The following is a 23,390-nucleotide window of genomic DNA, read 5'->3' on the forward strand; positions in this document are numbered from 1 at the left end:
CCGCGGGACTTCACACGTGATTAATCGTTCGTAACGGGGCACGGGGAAACTGTTATCCCTCATCCGCATTGGTTTCTTCTTGCTTTTTTTTTTTTTGACGAAATCCGCTCACAGTCTCTGTTTTTGTTAGTTTGTGTTCTCTCCTTTTGCCATATATATATGAAGTAATTTTCATATTTGTTTTCGTCCAGAACTACACTGCTTCACAATATTTACTAACCACAATGGCTAGTGAAAGCTCAAAATCTACCAGCCAAAACTGAAATTTCACTAGCCTGTGGCTAGTTGGCTACCGTTAGTCTCGAGCACTGGTATTTTGGGGATAGTAGCAAAAGTTTCGTTATAGCTTTACTTTAAACATGTAAAAAAAACCTTTGAATAATGAAAAGCTCTTGTTGGGCTAAATTGCAACTCAAATTTCTCCAACAAGCTAAATTCAAAATAATTGAAATTTACAGTTGTCTGCAAGGTATAAAACTATATATAGCAATAATATAAATACTCCTATTTACAAGCTTGATTATATAAACCTCTCTAAGTCATTAAAAGTAGTAATGAGATTGAGCTACAGGGTTTAAAAGGGCAGTGTCACGCAATTTTAGTCAAACCGGCTAGTTTTTCACGTCTTCAGAGAGTCGCCAAAAATTAAATACAAATAGCCCTTTGTACCATAAATATATTTCATATCTTCCCAGTGACTTGTCAGGAATGTTGAACGTGTGAGCTTAAGTACTAATTTAGATTTTTATCCAGTTTTCCCCTAAAAACAGCAAACTTTAGCATGACAGTGCCCCTTTAAATTGACTGACCAACCTCTATTTCATACGTTTAAAATAAGAGAATGAGAGAATGTCGAGTGGGTTGAATTGCTTTGCTTAAACGTGATAAAAAATACACAACTAGCAAACTGCAAAAGTGAAAATTAAATAAGATGCGAGGCTAGTTTCTTAACCTCTTCCATAATCCTTAATCTTGGGCCAAGTGGAATCCCCAAACTCTGTAGTCTTTCCTCCGTCATGTATGAAAGTTCCAATATCCCCACTTGCTCTGCCTCGAAGTTATCTGCAAATCTCTGTTGAATGTTGAAGCATACGATCAAAACATGTAGTGTCGCAATCAGTAGAAAATGAACCAATCACAACAAGCCAAAACAAGAACTTACAACTGGCAAAAAGAGAAGGAAAACGAGTCACAAATGGGTGAAAGACGGTATGGCACGAGACGTTTTAGCCAACCACGAGAGAGTAAAGAAATCAAAGCTGACAATATTACCTCGTATCCCAGTTTCTTGAGAAAGATGGCCAGGAGAGGTGGGTCTTCACCAAAGAAACTGTAAAAAACAGGAGGTAAGTGTTATTATTATCCAACTGTATTATTTATTGCACAAGAGCGCACGAAAAGAGTACAAATATTCCACGATATCGTACAGTTAGTTATTTTGTACACTTAGTTATTGTACAGAAGAGAACTGGTTTGACTAGCGCTTGTCACGCACAAATCTGTCACCCACACGTTCTGGGTTGTTAATAATTCATTTGCTTAAAATTTAATGCAAAAAGGTTGGATAATAAATAGCTTTTAAGATGTTTTGGTGTGTAGTATCGCCCAGTATTTCCACTAGTTGTTCGTAGAGATACTACAAACCAAAACATATAAGAGATATTTATCGTACATGCGTTACTGAGATTTATACCACAATAAATGTTCAAATGACCAGTGATTCGTAACAAAATTAGGGCAGTTTGAGAGGTCGGGCGCTTTTTGAAAAAGGAATACGGTATGACCAACCACTGGCCGCAAAGGAAAATTTTCCGCATGCAAAGACAAGAACGTTGTCAGTTTTGGCGCCTTTCACTGACGGCTTCACACAGAAAAAGTGAGCCATGGCTTCTTCTTTGAGCAACTCAAGGTTCGTAGAGATTGATTCGTTTGCGTGCCTCTTCCACTACCAGGAAAAACTGAACAGAGTTCAGCTGGTTCCTCGCTCTTGTGCGTTTCTTTCTTTGCAGCACGAAAATATCAATCGTATGCAGCGATTATGCATGATATATATACATATATATCTACTACATAAATCTAGAAGTGTCGAGCAACGTAACAGAAATCCTTTAGGCACAAAATTACTGTCCCAAAAGTACAAACCGGCGGCCGTTTGAAGGAAGAAATAAAGTGTTTCTGAGCTATTATTAACTCCACAAATTACTCAGCAAGAGAATTTGTGGTTATTGGTTGCGTTCTGTATTGTCCATGAGGTGGTCAGTGGGTTGGTTTCCATGGAAACTTAACTGCTAGGAACAGGAGAGTTTTTCAAAAAACTTTTTTCGATTTTCCCTAAGAATTAACTAACCCCCACATTATTAAATGGTGATAAAAAAAATTGAACGATATCTTTTTAGCGTGTTTTTTGACACTTTCGTTTTAAAAAACCCAGATATTTGTTTTAGCGATGATAATACTAATTGGAACACATCCATTTAAAGGAGGAAATTGAATATTACTTCAAGTGGCTTTTGATATAACATGCTCTGCCATTTTTAGAAATTTAAATTCGAAAACTACAAGAGTTTGTTATTTGGGATTCAGGCCGTAAATGTCATTTTTAATTTCCACAATTGCAGAGGGACAGTTTGGAGAAACCCACGGATCGAGTTGATAATTTGAAGAATATTACTTGCCCGTTCATTCCAAATATTAGCAAACAAATTATTAAAAGCAACCTCTATCAGCTTTGTATCACTTACCTCACAGCTTCCCAAAACTAAGATTTAAGGTAGAGCTGTCATTTAGAAGCCGTTTTAATCTCCTTCTAGACTTTCTTTACATGTAGATTAATGATCCTTTAATTAATGTAGATAGATTTGCTAATGTCACTGACAGAGAAGATGGTAAGCCCATTTCATATACTTCTAACACATTTTAAAATATTTTTGAGACCATGAGTCCTGAAGTGCTCCTCAGGAAAGTCTTCCTTTCATTTAATCCTTATGAACACAGACCTAAGAGCTACCAGGAATGACCCCGCTGCAGCCTTGGACAATTTACACACACCTCCTAAGTTTCTTTACTCGTCGCGTTTGAAGCACTGTGTTTTCCTTGTCAAGGTGATCCACATGATCGGCTCCGTACTCTTGCACATGAACTTGTTTTCTCATGTCATCCATATCTTGGCTTATTGACGCTTGGGATCGTAATTCTGATGAAAGATGTGCCACGCTTCTTGCTAATGTTACAACATGAGATTCCAATCGTCCAAATCGTTTGTTCACGGCCCTGTTTCAAAATACAATCGGACTTCTTTACTTAATACTAAGGGTTCAACCTCGAGGAAGATCTAAACACGCGACGCTTTAGGACATTAAGTAATATTCAAGTATATTAAGTACAACTACAAATAAATGTAACGACCCTCTCATGCACACTCCTCAACCGTCGCGAGTCGGTCAAAAGCGAACATCACGCGTCAATTGATGAGAAAAGGTCACTGTAACATCACATTTTTTGTCTGGAAAATTTGTGGTGCGTCTTACATTCAACCATCAAAGAACAAGTGGACAAAGCAACGAAATTCGAGTACCTGACGTTATCAAGAACTAAAGAAACCGTGGGTGGTAGAAACAGGAAAATAGTGCACACGTAACAACAACACGAATCCCTGACGACAACATGCCAGAGCGTGGTCCAAATCTTCAAAGGTACAAATTTGATAATTAATATTGGGTCAATAATATTTTTTTCTTCGTCATTAATTGGCTTGAATCCTCAGCATGATTCTAGGTGGCGGGGTCAGAAATTGAGAACAACTAAGATTAAACAATCATTAGCTATAGACAGGAATCTTCTAATAAATGATACTGATAAATGAAATAAGCGAGATATCTGTAAGGGTATTTCCAAGGATGATGAAATCCCCATACAATCGCATGCGAATATTGTACCCGCAGACAATCTCATGAAACGTATCTATAATTCAGGTAGACAATACTAATAATACTGTATCTGCATTTACGGCTATATGTATTTATAAAATAATTAGGAGAGTACGCGCACTTTCATTGGTCAACAGCTGTGTTTAGATGAGAGTATGGAAACACGGATGTGACATCACACGAATTTCGATTGGTTATGTAGTCAGACGCGCGTTGATTGGCTGGTAGGAAATGTGAGCGTTTATCAAGAAAATCTGTTTCAATCAAGAAGTAAAAAAACTGCACTTTCCTTCATTTGTCGAATTATCTTTGAGGAATATTTTATAAAAGGAATAGAGGACTTTTTCCGTGTTTCCATACCCACATCTAAACACTCGGGGGAGTTGGGAGAATTCTCGACAGTTATGCAAACCCGAGACGCAGTCGAGGGTTTGCATAAATGTCTCGAATTCTCCCAACTCTCCCTTGTGTTTAGATGAGGCTATGAAAACCCAGAAAACGTCCTCTATTACTTAAATACCAGTTAATGCTGCGTCTTCGTTGGATATCGCTTTTCGTAAATCAATTCAAATCAAAGAAATTAAAGAAGATTAAATCAAATCAAATGTTTATTTTTTATGAGAAGCGAAAAGCGCAGTAACCGAAGGAAAAAAATCTCCTTCGGACCAGATTAAAGAACGAAGAAATTCAACCTATGAAACACAAAACGATACCAAAGGCATCTTCGTTGAAGGCAAGCGCTTTCGCAGCTGCGCTAATTACATAATCTTGTTACTCAGATTTTAATGGAAATTAAAGCTTTAAATCGAAGGAACTAACCATTATTTAGTATCACCCAACTAGTGGACTAATGCAAATCCTGCATTTTGATTGGCTACGCTACTAGAGGACTATTAGTAATAGTCCTCGCGTAGCGAAAAGCGTGACGCTTTCTTTCGTTTTATTGCCAAATAAATATATTTTCTATTTGCATTTGCTAACTTTATTATTGCCTTTTCTGTCCGACTAGTTGGGTGATACTACAAAAATTAGACCCTTCGCCCTCAAGGGCCACGGGTCAATAGCTCATAAGGCGAAGCCACCAATGTGGCCTGGGTTCTATTCCCAGACTCGGCGTGTATGTGGGTCTTCAACCGGCGCCAAGAGCTGGAAAACGCACGAAAGCCGGTGATTGGTTGAGACTCTTCCGCGAAGTTTTTAACCAATCACTAAGCGTAGTGATGTAAAACCAAATTACTTCAACTCATCCGCTTTATAGAGTAAACTAATCATATCTCGATAATTATTTGAAATACCGTCTTACTTGATATCTTTGTTCCTCTGTTTCTTATAGGCTGCCAGGCTTGCTGAGAACATTGGTAAGAAAATAAGTAAATAAACAAACAAATATAAGAAAACATGCCCCACCTTTTGCATTATTCCAGAGAAAGCATACGTAAGCATCAATAATAAACCTTGAACAGTCAAACTGAACCACCACTTTTGCCTTAACAGGCGCTGCTTACAAAATGGTGCGCTTTTTCAACTTACATTTGATTTCTAAAATAAAAGGGATGCTGGAAAACGTTTAACTCGGGCTACTCTGAGAATTACCAAAGAAACTTCAACCCACCGACAGGGTTGACGGCTTTGGGCCAAAACGTTACCGAATTAGACTGCGTTTCTATGGGAAATTCCGTTCCAAAAATAGCCCGAGGATGCATTTTTTTCAACCAAAGTATTGCGAAATCAGTGAAAGAATTTCAATAACCAACGTGGGCAAACATTCTTAGTTCTAGCTTCACAGCCATATCTCGCTGACCACAAACAACCCCTTTGAATCCTTCACGTAAAAAACCAATCGCATCCTGTTTTTCAGATCTGATGATGGAAGCTTCTATATTGAAAAACCTGCGTTTGGAAAAACGAAAAAAACCCGCCTGATTTGCTTTAGAATTAAAAAAAAACGACTGAGTTCGTATTTTCTCAAAGAGAGGAACCTGATTAATGTTCACTTTCCACTTTTACAATATATTGGGCAATTACACAGAGCGTGTGAGAAAACTCGCAAAAAGTTTCTTTTTCCAAAACAAGTGCACACTTGGAAATCAGAACAAACCTCTGATATCCGCCGCACGTTGACTGTTTCTTTCCTTCGAGTTTTTAGAATCCTTGGAGCCAACTTCCATGGTAGATAAGATCTCACCATACATCCCTTCCAGAGTTTCAAGCTATGTTGAAATAAACAAAGACCCAAAATGCATTTTAACTGACGATTTACGATTAAAATACTTCTCTAAAATCAAACTGCACTGTCAGAGAACAGACACGGCATCTATATTTGATATTACTTCAATCAATGGAATCCAGTTACTTTTCCAAGAACACAATCGTATAAAAAAGTGATTCAAAATGCTAACCTTTTTATTGCCCGTTCACCTATAAAACTCTGTCAATTTTTGAGCCAGAGCGCTAAACTTTCTATTTACCTGCTTCCGTATGCTTTGTAAATCCTGGGACTTCTTTCCCTTTCCTAAGGAGGAAAATTTGGAAATGAGTAAGAATAATACTCCTCATTCATTCACAGTCGCTGTTAATCGGTAGAAATTACTGTTTTAAAACGGATAAGAGATAACTTTACTCTTCTAAACAACATTCGGGGCACATGCATGAATGTATCAATCACTACGACTGATCCAAAATTTTTTGGTTTTATCAACGGAGTTGATAATGTAAATTGGCCACCGTACAGAGATTCTAAAAGCTGACGTTTCGAGCGTTAGCCCTTCGTCAGAGCCCTTCGCTCTGACGAAGGGCTAACGCTCGAAACGTCAGCTTTTAGAATCTCTGTACGGTGGCCAATTTACATTATCAACTCCGTTGATAAAACCAAATTTTTGTATACTACTTCCCCACCGACGCAGCACCACAGTTTCTTTAGAAACTACTCCTTCACTACGACTGATCTACGAGTTTTTAATCAGGGAAACAGGAACCCGTTGATAAATTTATACGTCTTGCCCAAAGTTATTACGAATCAAACACAGACTGTTGAAAACAATCTAAACATAAAAGAGAACCCAAGCAAGGAGGATGTTTTTTCAATCGCTGTCGTCTTGGAGTGCAGGGATGGCGCAGTGATGGTGCAGTGATGGCGCAGTGATGGTGCAGTGATGGCGCAGTGATGGCGCAGTGATGGTGCAGGGATGGCGCAGTGATGGCGCAGTGATAACGCAGTGATGGTGCAGTGATGGCGCAGTGATGGCGCAGTGATGGTGCAGGGATAGCGCAGTGATGGCGCAGTGATGGTGCAGGGATAGCGCAGTGGTGAGAGCACTCGCCTCCCACCAATGTGGCCTGGGTTCGATTCCCAGACTCGGCGTCATATGTGGGTTGAGTTTGTTGATTCTCTACTCTGCACTGAGAGGTTTATCCCCAGGTACTCCGGTTTCCCCTCTCCTCAAAAACCAACATTTGACTTAAGTTTCGTTAATTGTTAATTTTAGTTTACAGGGTTCCCAATTAGTGCTCCAGCGATAGAACGACTAGACACTTGAATAAAGTTCCTTTCCTTTCCTTTCCTCCACGCAGTAATCGACATCACACTTAATAATCGACATCACACATAGCTTTGGCGGTACCTCTATCCCTTCGACTCCCAGGCGTTCCACTTCCGCTTCTGCGTCGACGCGACCGATAATCATCATCATCATCAGAGCTCAAACCAGACGACGAATCTGAAGTACTGACAAACACAAATGTAGCAACAGATGACGCGGGCGACAGTGTCGGAAGCATCGGCGTTTCCGCGGGGGTCACCGAATCCGAACCGGAAGCTGGTGTCGACGTCGAAGACCTGTCCGCTAACTTGTCAGCAACTTGTTTGAGGAAATCAGCATGAGAACTTGCTCGTTCGAATCGCTGTGGAGGTGTTCCTTCTCCTTTTACGACTTTCCTTGTTCCACTGCTCTCGCTATGAAAGCTTCCACTTCGGGTCTCCTTAGAAGACTTTTGAGAGACAGAGGTCTGAGGTTGTGCAGTCAGTGGGTCTTGTGGAGCTGCTGTTGCAAGTTTGCGACGTGGTACGGGTGAACGAGCTGATGAATCTGAGTCCAGTCTGCTGCGTCTGCTCTGAGGTGCTTGAGGTAGTTTAGCTCCTCTGGAGAAGAATTTACAAGACAGAGTTGACCTAATGGCAACAGCAAATGCAATGACCAGAAGCTCATGCATGACCTTAAAGCGTTTAACTCTGGTTCAGAGCTGGGGGTTTTTTCTAGTTTTTAAAATTTCCCTATTTGGATATAACGTAGCTCACGCATTTTCACGCGCGTGCAGCTTCGATCTTATTTTTGTCCATATTTGGGCATAAAATTGGTGTCCTAAAGATCCCCAACTTTGTTCCAAGGAAAAGAGTTGCAAGTTGCACGCTTCAAGGTCACGTGCCTCTGAATAACAAAGCCACAAAAAATGGTCATAATAAATAACCAAGAACAATTGACAAGCACGTGTAGCATGCATTTATTAAGTCCTTCTTACTTGCCGTATTCAGTGCATTACGGTTTCGACAGTTTCCATAAAACCAGTCATATAATACTACAGTGTACAAAGTAAACGAGACACAAAACAGCTACAATAGCGCAAGAGAATATCAAGCGACCGTTTAGCCGACGTTGCTGATCCTTGAAATCCCCAGTATATACGAGAAATAAGGCATATTTCACGTACATGTACATATAAATCGAAGGTGATGATAATGACATCCTTGCTGGATATAACAATGATTGCTCTCTGCCACAAAGGATGGTGGGAAGGGGCCGGCGCTTCCTTGGCCACTTAAGCCATTGGGTGAATTACACAGTTTGATTGAAGCAAAAATTCTGGCATTGCGAAAAAACCGATGCACAGACGAAGGCCTCGAGCCGAAAAATCTTTGAACCAGAGTCCACACAAATGTACACACCTTGATGGTTTTACATTTCCTGTGAAGCTGTTTGTTCTTCCTTGGGATCGCCCCTTCTGAACATTCCGCATCTTTTGAGATGGGTGACTTGGCTAAAGAACAGTAAAAACACACAGTTTTAATATAAAGAAAAACAACAACAACAAACCAATCAAACAAACAAACAAACAAAAGACGAATTATGTCAATTACGCATAATTTTTATCTTTCCAACAAACACCTGTGCCTAATTTGCCCATAAGCTCTCAGCTTCTCTTGAGCTCTAACTTATTTGAGAGATTAAACCTTCTCGTTTACGAGAAACGGCAAGCTGCAGCTTTTCATCAAAGCATCAGTGAAAAGAACTAAAATCTAACAAGTTTCTTTGAAATTTAGAAGAACGCAAATTTCAATCTCCCCACTACCGTTAGGTTGATGCTACTGTAAATCAGACAAGTGTCGACAAGCTACTGTAAACGTTTCGCAAGTGGTTTGAGCTTCAAGAGCATACAAATTTCGAAACATTTTGACGTATGAAACACTCGCGACCTCACAAATAAGGAATTTAAGCACGCGACGTTTTTGAGCCGCGGACAGTAACCGGAAATGAACATTTCGCATGTCAGGACAGTCGTGTCTCTCAGATTTTTTGCCCAATCATCTCTAATGGAGGAAAGATACTTAGCAATATAACGGTGGTAGTGACAAAACAAGTTAAAAGGGAAAACAGCTCACTTCCGGTTGCCGTCTGCCGCTCAAAAACGTCGCGTGCTTAAGGTCTGTCGAACAAAAATGCCTAACCTGTTGCTCCACTAACAATAAGACAAAAAATACACTAATTTTGTACTCATTCACACATCCGGTCTGCAAATTAAAGTCTTAATTGCCATACCGGTACTCAAAATAACTGATTACTATTACAAAACAAAAAAACCAACTCCGTTCTAATACCACATAGCCAATTCTGTCTAGATCTTTCAACCCGCTGAAGTCCTTTTGGTTGAGCTTCCCATCAGGTTTATCCTCTTCAGCGACATCCAACAGTGATTGAAGCCTTCGCTCCACGTCGTCGTCGTCATCAAAAGTTGGCGGTCTCGGTGGTGGTGGAATCAGCAGCTCTTCTTCTGTTTCCTGTTTATGGTAAAAAGTATCATCTGAAAGATCAATCTGCTGCACATTTCGACCAAAGAAACGAGCAGAAAAACGAGGCCAAGAAGAGTGGAGAAGGTGAGCAACACTGCCCCAAACATCTTCGAGCCGCACGATTGAGAAAACGTTACTTAGATACAACTCTGTCATGTTACATCCGACGAAAACCAATGAATAAATTACATGGTGAGCCTGTTCTTTGGGGGTGGGCTAGGAAGGGAGAAAAAGTAAGAACACGTTTATGACGAGGTTAGCATACACGGAACATTAACATTTCATTACTACTCGACAATTCGAGCAAAGCTGCACTAAAACGGCCTTAGACACAACAAAGAATCATAAAACTACGAATTTGACTTTCCGAGAGAGAAGTAAATATCTTTGTCTAATTGTCTTATAACATGCCCTTAGATGAACGCTTCAAATGACTTTTTTCCACTCAGTTCATACCTAAGTTTTTTTTTTTAATTTACCACTTGCTGCCACCGTTCTTAAGTAGAATCTCTATCTTTCTCTATAGAAGGGACCATCAATCGATTTTGTAAAATTCGTAAAGCATACAACTATAGTATATTATTACATTGTTAGTTTTTATTATAAGGAGTAATTTTAAGTCGTTACTTTTATATCAAGAAAATGTATGTTATTATAGTTTATATCAGTAGTCTTAGTCATAATTTTATATTCATATTGTAAATTAATTCTGAAAAGCCCCTCGGGAGAATTAATAAAGTATTTTATTGTATTGTATTGTATTGTATTGTATTGGTCTGTCGGTTACTTACATGTAAGGTATCACTGCTACTTATCCTTCATAACAAAGCATTTTTATTACCACATGATCCGTCTTTTTTTGACATTTTTTTACCTCTTCATTGTGTCCTCCAGGATTCGGTGAATTCAACAATGATCTTAATCTTTCTTCAAGTGATATCGTTCCATTGGGGGTCCGAATCTACGGGACAAGGATGTGATCAAAATGGCAAAGTGCACAATGTATAATCACACAGATATGGATGTTTAACACAAATGTCATGTGTTTCAATTAAGGACAGTGCCTACTAATTCAAAGGTATTTTTTCTCAGGTTTATGATTATGCAGGAAATGTAGATCTTGACAAGTGTCATTGAAATCCAAAAAGAAAATTGGGGGTAACCACGCATTTTTCAAAGATAATTGATGAATAATATTTGTAAAAAGCTTTAAAATGCAAAGCAATGTATGGCGTTCTTTCTCAAATTGAAGCTTAATTATCTCTCAAAAATGCATGGTTACCCCCAATTTTCTTTTTGGATACCAAGACTACTTACTAAGATCTACTTTATCCGGATAGTTTAAACCGCGCAAAAATATCCCTGTATTAGTGAGCATCACCGATAGGAGACTTGAGTATCTTGAGATGCACACAACGTATGCACAATAAGAATAGTACGCACCGTCCTTAAGTGAACCTAATGCCACCGTTTACTGTGAATCCACAGCACTTCGAGATAGGCCATATTTCCATTACAATGCATAGCCGGACAACTACGAGTCACCGGTCCAAGCATGTGCATTGGAAAAAAATTTGACTCCGAGCAAATACATGTACTAGCTGTCATTTCAATCACGAGAGTACATAATTATTCATTATTTATCATCTGTAGGAGCCCAGGCACATACAAACCAGATGTCAATAATTGAATATGACTTCAACCTGGAGTATACTATATAATTATATGCACATTGTTTTAAAAGTGCTTTACCAGTGACGATGAATTTTCAGCCGTTTGAAGAACTCCTCGCTTGTCCAACTCTGTCCGAGTCTATAAAAAAATTAGTAATACAGAAAATTATTCTCAGTGACTTATTTGCACATTTATGCCTCAATGTTACTGTACCGTTATGATCACATCCTTTGGGTGTACAACTTTTCCCAATGGGAAAGGACTCTCACGTCCACCAAGCATGCCTGGCATGTGGAACTCTGGCAAAGAAGGGGATTTAGCCTTCTGTGTCGGTGAAGCATCATCTGAGTGGTAGCCTGAGCTGCTACCATGTGGGCGTGTCTCAATATCATACCCTAAAACAACAAAATGATAGGTTATTTGACGGAATTGCAGAAGAATGGAATTTTGCAGATCTTGTAGTGTACTTAATATGAACGTCAGGGACTGTTTGGAGCCAAGGTCAGATGATCTGCTCTAACTTTTCAAACAAAAAAATTATTTTTTGTGGATGTCATTCCTTCACCCAAATGTACAATGTAAAATGAATGTTGATGGTATCGTCATACATGTACCGTTACAGTATAACCTTGTGGTAGATTTTTGACCTATCCCAAAAAAGTGACCTTTATATGCTAATGAAAGAAAGTGATCATGAGATCAGGGACAAGACAGGAGAAGTACTTACTAATAGGCAATAATTGTCCACTCCCAAAATCTAAAAAGACACTGTAATGCACCCTCTTGCCTTTGGCCTCTTGGCTATTGACATGAGATGCATGTTACATATAGTTAAATGAAATTTAACATAGTTAACGTCTAGGAGCTAGTCTGGTCAGTAGTGTTTTGCAGGCGGTTGTTAGTGTCTTGGCCGTCTGGTAGCGTTGTTCAGCGTTTTGGTGCGTTCTGTAGCGGGAGCCAGTCTGGTCAGTAGCGTTTTTGCAGGCGTTTGCAGCAGTCTTAAGGTTGTGGGAGCCCTGGGGCTGACATTGTCCAGCGGTATTCCTGGTTAGTGCATGCGTTGTTGTCCCATGTGTTTGCAGCCTGTTTGTTGCTCTGTTGGCATGGCGTTGTGAGTTGAATTAGTAGTTTAGTGTTTCTTGGCATTCCCTCCCTATCCTCCCCCCCCCCCCCTTTTTATTCTTTTTTTATATTTTATTTATTTATTTATTTATTTATTTATTTTATTTTCTTTCCACTGACCTATCTGGCTCAAGTGTGACGGGTGCCTGAGGGGGGCCTGGCGCCAGGGGCTTGTGGCTTGGTTGTGGGTTGGGCAGGCCAGTCGGGTGTTCTAGCGCCTTGGGGATGTGACTGCAGTTGCAGCCCCCGGGCTTCTTGGGCACCTACCCTCCACTGGTAACTTGGGTGTTAAACATGTATTTATCGCGTTTAGAGAAGGAAAGAGAGAAAGGGAGGTAGGTCAGGGCTTCTGCCAAGTTGTATTTTAAGCTGGTTACAATCAACCAAACTCTGAAGATGATTCTCGCTTACAGTAGATTGTCAAAACATTAGTCATAAACAACAGCCCTTCTTAGTTCCACACTCACCACAATTGCTTGTAATCTTGCAATCTGATTGGCTAATTTGCTGTTGTCGATAAGAGTCTGGGCAATACTGTATGCCTCATGCTCACGCCATTTTGTCAAGCAATGTAATAGCCAATCAAGAACGTCCATTTTGGGAAATAAACCAATCATATTGCGAGAAAGTTATAGACAACGCCCTTTTCTTTGTCTGTGTCATGATTTTGGTGACGCTCTGGAATAAAATCTTTCTTTGGCGTTGAATATTGTGGTAAAAAACAAATTGAAAGTGGTTCAGCATTGTCTGCACTCTTATCGACAACGATATTCATCATTGCAGTGGTCAAAACGTTGTGGACTCACAAGGTGCAGCTGAGTGAGTCCACATTATTTTGACCACTGTGATGATGAATATCATTGTCAATAAGAGTACACACAACCCTGAATCACTTTCTCTTTGTTAAACGCCACCTACCGTTATGTGATGCAGGATGTGGCACTGAGCCATTTATAAGTTTGTAATCATCTTCCTTGTTCGATCCTGATGAACTGGGCCTTGGTCCATCTGGTAACATCCAACCTTCACCCTGCAAAAGCAGAGAGGAATGCTTGTTTATAGAATAAAGGACCTCAAAAGAAAGATGTCCACAGTCAGATGAGTACTGAGGCCTACCTTAAAGTGTGCTCTGACATTCCGGCAAAGATTCAATACAGACTTCATATTGCCATCCATTAGGTCTTGTGAAATTAAAACATTATTAGTATTGATTTGATAAGAATGTTCTAGCACTTTTTTTCTGATACAGTGAGAAAGAGCTTTAGACCCTCAATGCAGGTTTAGATTTTGGAGCAAAAATGAGAACTTTTGTGTGCTCAAGTTTTACTCAAATTTTTGGGGTGCAGGGTCTAAGACAAGTAGCAGAGCAACGGAATCAAATTAGTTCAATTAGGGTAAAAAAAAAACAATTATACGAAAGCTAGTGGGGCAGGTCCAGAAAATTTACAGACTTAAGATGGGGTCAAAGAAATTGTCACCAGAGTGTATTATGGTAAAACCAAAACCCCACATTTCCACCCTACCCCACCTACTGTACAATGAAAAATGAACATTTGTGGAGATGCTGCTTTAAAGCATTCTGGGAGCATTTTTGACCAAAGGTTTAATTTTTCAAGAACAAGGAGAGTTTCAAGCCCCTAGAATATCCAAATCAAATAATAACAACAATATTTATTATTCCACTATTATGCCATTTTACCATATTTGGTCAGGAGAATGCACAAAATATGAGACAGTATTATGTACACTGTAGTGTCCTTGGTTTGACCGGTTTAGAACAGAGCAAATATGGACGGAATGGGAGTTTTTCAACGAAAGAAATTGTTTTCAACATGATGCAAGGCCTGAGAATTTAGCTTGTCTTTGCTTGTCACTCATCATTTTGTTTATCCAATCAAATAAACGATATTTGGCTGCCTTTTTGCGCTGTTTACATCATTCGCATGTGCCCTGAAGGACAGAATGATTATGTATTTTCTCAAAAACACTCTTACCAAATAAAATTGAAGCAAAGTAACATCATTTTTTGTTGTGGAATAATAAATCTCTTACTCGATGGTTTAACATATAATTAATACTCATGGACATTTACTATGCAACTTGCAAAATATCAGAATAATATCTGTGCACATTATGTTAAACCATCGAGTAAGATGTACATTTAGTCACACTTATAGTGCTAACAAGGAGAAAATAACTTCCAACCGCATAATTATAGAAAATTACAATTGATTAGGGTAAATTACAATTGATTAGGGTAATCATACAGTAACTACAGTACAATGTATGTTAGAAACTTTAGAAAAATACTAATAAATTATTTAGCATCAGACTACCAACTGATTTACCGGCAAAATAATTAAGATAACTTTAAAACAACACGTATTACACATATTTTTAAACACTGTTAGCAAATAAAATTAATTAAAGCAAAATAACACCTTTTTTGGAGTGGAATGATAAATATCTTATTCGATGGTTTAACATAATTATAATACTTTCGAACATTTTGTTCATTGCTTGTATTTTCCCTCGCCTCCGCGGGGCTCGGAAAAATACTACACAACTGGCAAAATATCTCTGTGTATTATGTTATATCATCGAATAAGATGTGTGTAATGATCTCAGTGATTTCAAAACAGTCATCCAATTTTGATAAGAATGTAAAGAGGGTTTCCTTTAACCTTTCACAAAAAGGTGATTTTGGTAAATTTCTCATATCTGGGACCATAGAATTCCAGATCTTTGGTCCACCTCTGGAAGTGGCATCAGAGGCAGCAGTTAGTCAGTCTGAGGGAAAAAAGGATTTAAGCAAACAGTCAACCCACCTCCAACATAGATTCCCTGAAGGTTGACATTTCTGTTTCCCATGAAACTCATACATAGCTGTAGATTCTCCAACTTTTGTGCCCTTGTAACAGGGCGTGTATACACACCTGCAATCTTCTGACCAGCTGAAAAAATGATGTAAAAAAATCCAACTAGCTAAAACCTAACTGATATAAACTTGTAATGAATATTAAATTACAGTTCATACAGTATTGCAAACATGTTGATACGGCATTACAGGAGGGACAAAACACAGGTCACAGCTGTCACTGTTTTACCCAAACATTCATAAAAGCTTAACCTTAGGCCTAGGGTAATTAACCTTGGGCAGTGAAAATGTAAATGCATTTTTTGGGGCTGGCTTGGCAAGGAAAGCAATTTTCACCAGCTACTTGAAATTTTTCTCCATCTACTTCAACTTTTGTTTAGGCTTATCAAGCCTAAGGTTGGCTTCAATGAATACTTACATGTAAAATTCTCGAGCTGTATCGGTAAAACAGTGACCTGTGACGTGTCGTGACATATGTTTTGTACCTGCAGGTACAGCTACATGTACTTCTTAATCTTACTTACAAGGTCCTGGTTGGGGCATTCTGTTTCCAGTATTAAAAAATTGCAAGAAAAAAAGGGGAAAAGAAGCAGAGGGTACCATTGAATCCAAAGTTAAAGGTGAGAGCAGCACTTGCCAACTTGCAAAATTTTCAAGTTCAAACAAACAAATGACAGAACATTTTAATGATTCTCTGTTAAATTGAAAGAATTTGCTAATATGAAAAATAAATTCTCATTTGTTGGCTCATTTTTCTCATCAATGCTTTATCCTGAGAAAATTGTTTTGACTATGCATGGTGCCTGAGCTTGCTCTCATACTGTAGGTGTTAGTTATTACTACACAATGCATAAGTAAGTCACTAAGTGAGAGATCCTGTTTTAAGTTCATGACAAAGTGAAGTGCTCTTAGACTAGTAGACACTACACTGACAGAGTTACATGTAAATGTTATGTTAGATCACAAAAGCAGCAGCCTAATTAAAACCAAATGCAAAGCACGATAATTCATCACAATTTTAAAATTCTCAGTAGAGTAAAATGTGAAAATAGATGACAAAATCTCATTTTCTCAGTACTAATGGAGCTGAGGTGGATAATAAGCAACAAACAAGTTGGAGTATTAAGAAACATCCACAAATACAAGCATTTGCATCACATAACAGAAGCAACTTATCTACTTTTTCGTTTCTGCCATTTTAGCATGTTCCTGGTTTCACAGCATCCCAAACATTGCTTTACCAACAGACTTGTAGCTCAAAATGTCACAAAGAGTTGGTGGTTCCTTTAAATTTCTGTGCATGATCAATCATGATTCCAATTGAAAGAGCATAACAACAAGGCCACCTTGTTGGTTTTGATGAAAAAACTTCCAAACTTGCTGTGTTATGCATCAATGACTTTATTATACAATGCCAATAGTTAATAAGTAATACCATAACCTTAAAGAGTCTATTGACAGAGGAGTGGAGTCAGTCAATTTGAAGAAATTATACATTCATGAAGCAAAGAGAAATCAGAGAAAACAACCGAAAATATGCTTTTAAAATAAACAAATCTTTACATTTTTTTTCGGGGAATACATGCATTAAGACCTTTTTAGTCTTACGTAATGCTCTAGATTTCATTAAAGCTGATCAAAGAGATTGTGATCCTAATAAAAAGAATGCCACAATCTTTAATCATGTTTACATAAAACTTCAATGCCATGTTTGCTTAACAACTAATTTTCGCATATTTAAAATTCACAAATTTTCATAACAAAACTAATTCACGTAAACCATATCTGCTGTAGACAGATTCTGGATGAGCATTATAGATGTATGTTCTCTTTATTTGCCACTGAACCTGAAGAATCTGTTGCTCGTAAACCAGTTGACAAATCAGTGTTTATATGGGAGACCGTCCCTAAGGTTCCCTTTTCTAAAAAAGATTGTTTCCTTGTTCCTGAAATTACGATTGTACTTCCAAACTTGTTCTCAGCTTTTTGATCCCTAAAATGGTTCATGTTCCCTTTTCCCCTAAGGGCCGATTTACACGGTGCGATTTTTGTCGCTTGCGACAAGCTCACGACAGGCCTACAACATGAGTTACAATTGTCGCAGCATTTTAAAACATGTTTTAAAATGCTACGACATTTTTCGGACATACACAACAATCATAAGTCATGTCATGGGCCTGTCGTAAGCCGTTGTCGCATGCGACAAAAATCGTACCGTGTAAATCAGCCCTAAGATATTTTGTCTTTGTTCTCCTGTTCCTCAGTTCAAATTACCCATGTTCCCTTGTTCTCCAATCGGTCAGTGTAAAATGCAGACTGAGGTTATAACGTAACTGTTGAAAAAGCCCAAACCCCTTAGAAATGCTAGCCTTAGGCCTTAGTAATTAGGCCTAAAACAATATTTAGGCTTAACTGTTAGCATTTCTAATGGGTTTGGGCTTTTTCAACAGTTAAATTATATTTATTATTCTTATAATATTCGGCAAATAATTGTTAATCAATATACATAATACGTACAACTATATAAATGTTCTAACTGTTGCAAAATACTCAAAATACTCAAAATACTGGGATAAGGATAAGACTATTGATCAGCGGCCCCAATTTGATCCTTAACTTCTTAAATTAATAAGCCCTATAATTTCATTATGCGTATTCTCCATTCCAATCTCCATACATTTCATTTGTACTGATAAGTAGAATTTGCTTAACAATCATGAATTTTTTGCTTGCTGATTCTTTCCTTAATTTTGTCAAAACTGAAAAGGGATGATTGGCCTGAATTAATTGGAAACTAATCTAAATGACCTTATGGTTTAGCAAAAGTAATAACCTACAGTTTATACTTAACTGTCACATTCGGCTCATATTTAGCCTGGCTTATCATAATCATTAATATTATAATAGTCAGTGATTTGATTTTGAGTTGTATAGTTCAGACAGCAGATCACTTGCCCAAATTTTCCTTGAACAACTCAGTCTTATCCCAATACGTTTCTGTTTTACTTCTCCTGTTGCTACTGCTAATGCAAATGCGGCTACTGAAGAAACTATCCAACCTGCCTCTCAAAGGCCTAACCCTAAACCCCAGGATCTGGAACAGTTCATGCCCTTCTTATATATTTGTATAAATTTCCATTTACAGACCTGTGAAGCCAGTTTGAGATTGATTTTCATACAAATTTAGGCAGACTCACTCTAAAGAGCCAGAGTTTCTGGCTTAAATATAGTTTGTTAAAGTTAAAATATTTTGGATGCTAGGAAAGTCGATTTTGGAAAATGATATGTGAAACAGCATTTTATGGCCAGAACTGAACTTAAAAACCCTGTCCAAAATTAGCTTAGTCAGTGAAAATGCCAGGTACAATGTTCAAGCATTGGAGGACGTTTTCCATGTTTCTATAGCCTCATCCAAACACGAGGGGGAGTTGGGAGAATTCGAGACAGTTATGCAAACCCGGGACACAGTCGAGGGTTTGCATAACTGTCGAGAATTCTCCCAACTTCCCCGAGTGTTTAGATGAGACTATGGAAACATGGAAAAAAGTCCTCTATTGCTTATATAAAATATTGCTCAAAGATAATTTGACCAATGAAGGAAAATGCAGATTTTCTTGATACACGCTCATATTTCCCACCAGCCAATCAAAACGCATGTCTGACTACATAACCAATCAAAATTTGTGTGATGTCGCAGCCCTGTTTCCATACTCTCATCTAAAGACAGCTGTTGACCAGTGAGAGTGTGCGTATTATCCTAATTATTTTATAAATGGGAATAGTACATGTAGTTCTAGTAATTAACGTTTCTATCAGTTTTTTAGAAGATATTATACCACAACGTCAAGAAGTCTTCCACAAAAGTCAAAGTCCCGGTTTCGCAAGGCAAATAGCAGACACTAAAGACGAAATCCTCCCTTTGCATACTTGCTCAATTCAGAAAAACAATATATTATCAAAAAGTGATAAGATATCATTTATAATGACTAAGCCCTGTGGCCTCAAATACTTATTTTTGCCTAACAGAATATCAAGGTCAAAAATTTGTACAGACCGACAGCAAAATATTAGGAAATTCTAACCGATGACACATAAGACAAACACAGAAACAACGACAAAACAATCATCTTTCTGTAATGGAAAAAGGTGAAATCAAGCACTTCCAATATCTGAAGTGCCTCTTATCCATGTGGAAATTTTAAAAACCGCAAAATCCAAATTCCAAATTTCGAAATCAATATTTCCTGCAAATAACGTTGAGACTTTTAACGCTGCTGTTTTTTTTTTTTCCAAGAGTTCGCATACAGATCCTTGCAACTTCATATTGTTTTGTTTTATTGTTAAGTTGATAGACTCGCATAAGTACGTCAAGGTACATGTACAAGTGGGGAATTAATATCATGATCGACGATCTTACCAAGCGTTTCCAATAGATAAACCAAGGTCTGTCCATCGCCCACAGAACGGCGGATGTCAGAAATAAGCCTTCGCTTTCCTCTCTTAAGCAGCTGATTTGCCCAAGATGTGTGATCCTTTGAACAAACCAGAATACGTAGAATGGTTTTTGTTATTAAAACATAAGCAATCTTAGACTTGCTACTTAGTGATCAAGATTAAGGACGTGATTTTATCACCGCTCATTTTACGTGCGACCAATTACGTTTAAACACAGATCGATAGACTTTGACGGAGAAATATTTGAGCGTTACTTGAACTTTGAATAAAGTTATAATTGATCACCTGACATTCCTTTAATGCCCATTCACCAGTTACCGAGACTTTCACGGGCGCATTCTTGTTATGAAATGCCGGAAAGGCAGAAGCATCTCTTTTGCTTCTTGCGTTCGTTGCCGTGAAAGCCTGCTTGGATGCCACTCCAGCTTTTTGTGCTACAGGATGCCGCAGACTTTCGGGTAAACTTAAATCCGTGTTTTGAGCAGCTGTGACCTTCCCCTGAGAACTTGTCGGCTGTAATTCGACATCACTATTCCAACTTTGCTGGGGATAAATTAAAAAGCACAGTTTATAGCACATCGAAACTGTCCGGTTCATCAACTTTCAAGATTGTACTCACAACCGGTTGCTGCCCGCCAACTCCGATCTTTAGCTTCCTCGAATGTCCACGAACTTGCTTCGCATCTGTCATTTTGATTTAATGTTAATTCCAAGCATTTAAAGGCCCCATTATGTTCAAAGGCATGATTTCAACTGCCTCAAATCAAAATGGTGAATCGGTGTGAAATTAGTGCTGCTTTTGACGTGTGTGTCAATTTCAGTCACGGTCTTTTGCCACAATCCCATTGGCTAAACCCCTCGCCAATTGATTATCACTTCATTAACCTGTTTGTGTTGTCTTTTTTACTTTTCCTTGACCTATTTGTTTCAGGATTCATATAATTACGCTTTGGTATCTTACGCCGGAGAGTTTGTCGATAAATCTACAACCTGCTTTTCTTTCACTCGTTAATACATGCTCTTAAAGCCATTTGAATTAGTTTTGTATATTCAATACATTAACGCAAGATCGCGTGATTTGCACTTTGCGTTTGTTATTCATCTCCAAGGATTACAAGTATTACTATCAGTTGTTCATCTTCCGCAAAATTCCCTCGATAGTGAAATTTCAAAAAAAAAGAAAAAGAAAGAAGACTGTAGCGATATCGTCTTTCAGAAATCTAACGTACAACAAAGATGTAACTCAAGTAACCTCGAAATGTATGGGTAGCCTTTGTCCTACGATCAGGCCCATTTTTAGCATCGCCAATATGTTCTCTTATGTTTTCGTTTCGCCAACTCCACATTACGTACCACGCGAAACTAAAATAGAGCCTGATCGCAGGTTAAGGCAGCCGTTGAGAATTGAAACGCGTTATAAGACTTTGTATGGGAAATAAAATACCGTCGATTATAAAGCCCAAAAAATGCTCAATTTAACGAGCATTATATAAAATAAATAAAACTGACTCACCTCTGGTGTATTCTCGTGCGTTTTGGAGCTTATTTTACCGTTTCGGGAATTCACTGTAAAGTAGTGAAAACACGGAATTCCCGAAACGGTAAAATAAGCTCCAAAACGCACAAAAATGTATACACAAGAGGTGAGTCAGTTTTGTTCATTTTATTGAATGAACGTTAAATTGAGCATTTTTTAGGCTTCATAATCAACGGTATTTTATTCCCATACAGAGTGTTATAACGCGTTTAAATTCTCAATCGCTGCCCCTAGTGAAGCAAACTTCGGCTGCCTATGGTTTGATAAGCAAAGGTTGATCACTGCCCGGGCCCCCGGGAATCATTGTTGTAAATTCACCCGCCTTCAGCAAATTATTGTATTGTTCATCACTATGGGGTAATACCACCAAAAAAACCACACCATCCATTGAAGTTTTTATGTTTCAAAACTTGCCCAAATTGTATCGGTAGGTCCTGGAATTCGTCCACAGAAAGGCCAGAGAGACAACTTCACTCGTGAACCGCCATGTCTACAACAAAGCATTTTAGGCGTCCCAGTCTGCATGAAACTATCTCTGACCTCTGTCTCGAAAAGGCCAGACACGTACGGTTCTTACGTTACGTTTATGTCTGTGGAATCAAATAAAATGTCAGTGATTCCTTGTAAAGACCAGCATCTGTTTTTGGTATGCTACGTCACGGAGAGCCAGAACATTTAAGCATGCGCTGACGGGATTTTTCAACAAGACAGAAAAACGCAGTACCTCCAGACACCGGCGCTGGAGCGTCGTACCAAACGAGTCATCCCGGGATTTCGACCCGTGCGATCGCTTTTGGACGCAGTTGGCCCTTCGCTGCTTTCTGCTACCGACCTTGCCTCCCGGTACGGCATTGAGGGAGGGATATGTCGGCCCCTAAACCATATGAGACAAATCCCACGCCTACTCACAGCTCCAAACCGCCCTTGTCAATTTAACGTAAGAATTCGATGGCTTAAATACATAAGGCAAAAGTCATTTTATCTGACATGTGGTAAGCACTGAAGATCGCACATTACAAAGTGTGCGCACGCGCCCTACTAAACTTAACATACAGACATGCATGCATGCATTTCATCTCGAATTTCAGAATAACTACAGGAGCTAATGTCTTCCAGACATTACATTTGATGCTAAAATACATAACATATACAGATACATACCAAATACATAATATTCAAAGATATATTCATTAAAAAGAAAAGCCGCTGTACAAAATGCGGCCCTGGATTCTCTTTTAAAACGTACGGATAAAATCAGGTAGCGCATTCCGCAACTTAGCTGGTACGTAAGAAAAAAGAACTAAGACCATAACTGGTTGTTTTAGGTTTATTGAGGGACAGAATGTATAATTTGCGCGAAGATCATGCCTAAGAAGAGCACGAGAGAAAACTAACTACGTTAACTGCACACACCTGGGATACTGCTTAGTATCTGGCTAGAAATCGTCTTCTCACTTTTTCCTCCCGCCGCGCTTCAGCCATTTGATGAGGGCCAGTCTCGTGCTTCTCAAGTTGCCTCCTTCATGCCCAAAAGAATTCTGGGTAATTCTGCCATTCCATGACAAGGGAACACACCCGATTGTCATTTCATAGCTTTTTTTATAAGTGTCGGGCCACCCAGTCCTACCAGCAAAATACAGCATCCATTGAGGTTTTTAGCTTTCAAAACTTGCCCAAATTGTATCGGTAGGTCCTGGAATTCGTCCACAGAAAGGCCAGAGAGACAACTTCACTCGT

General features: G+C 38.7%; 1 protein-coding gene across 2 annotated transcripts in view; it reads right to left on the reverse strand.

The window, feature by feature from the left end:
* Positions 1-21,448, reverse strand: part of LOC137978809 (uncharacterized) — a 22,691-nt gene extending 1,243 nt beyond the window's left edge. Inside the window, exons 1-18 of one of the 2 annotated variants that reach the window (XM_068825895.1) lie at positions 20,736-21,448; positions 20,402-20,659; positions 20,079-20,193; positions 15,612-15,737; positions 13,900-13,964; positions 13,702-13,813; positions 11,875-12,056; positions 11,740-11,799; positions 10,862-10,948; positions 9,796-9,975; positions 8,866-8,957; positions 7,547-8,064; positions 6,395-6,438; positions 6,025-6,136; positions 5,230-5,272; positions 3,049-3,270; positions 1,273-1,330; positions 1-1,072 (exon numbers count right to left, since the gene is read on the reverse strand). The exon at positions 1-1,072 is cut by the window's left edge and continues 1,239 nt beyond it. In XM_068825895.1, coding sequence (XP_068681996.1) covers positions 923-1,072; positions 1,273-1,330; positions 3,049-3,270; positions 5,230-5,272; positions 6,025-6,136; positions 6,395-6,438; positions 7,547-8,064; positions 8,866-8,957; positions 9,796-9,975; positions 10,862-10,948; positions 11,740-11,799; positions 11,875-12,056; positions 13,702-13,813; positions 13,900-13,964; positions 15,612-15,737; positions 20,079-20,193; positions 20,402-20,659; positions 20,736-20,807 — 2,496 coding nt within the window. In that variant the 5' untranslated portion in view covers positions 20,808-21,448 and the 3' untranslated portion in view covers positions 1-922. Of the gene's footprint in view, positions 1,073-1,272; positions 1,331-3,048; positions 3,271-5,229; positions 5,273-6,024; positions 6,137-6,394; positions 6,439-7,546; positions 8,065-8,865; positions 8,958-9,795; positions 9,976-10,861; positions 10,949-11,739; positions 11,800-11,874; positions 12,057-13,701; positions 13,814-13,899; positions 13,965-15,611; positions 15,738-16,841; positions 17,007-20,078; positions 20,194-20,401; positions 20,660-20,735 lie in introns of those variants that run through there. The other variant, XM_068825896.1, reaches the window with a different exon arrangement.
* Positions 21,449-23,390: the final 1,942 nt, after the last annotated feature.

This window comes from Montipora foliosa, chromosome 12 (genome assembly GCF_036669935.1).
Source record: "Montipora foliosa isolate CH-2021 chromosome 12, ASM3666993v2, whole genome shotgun sequence".
NCBI lineage: Eukaryota > Metazoa > Cnidaria > Anthozoa > Scleractinia > Acroporidae > Montipora > Montipora foliosa.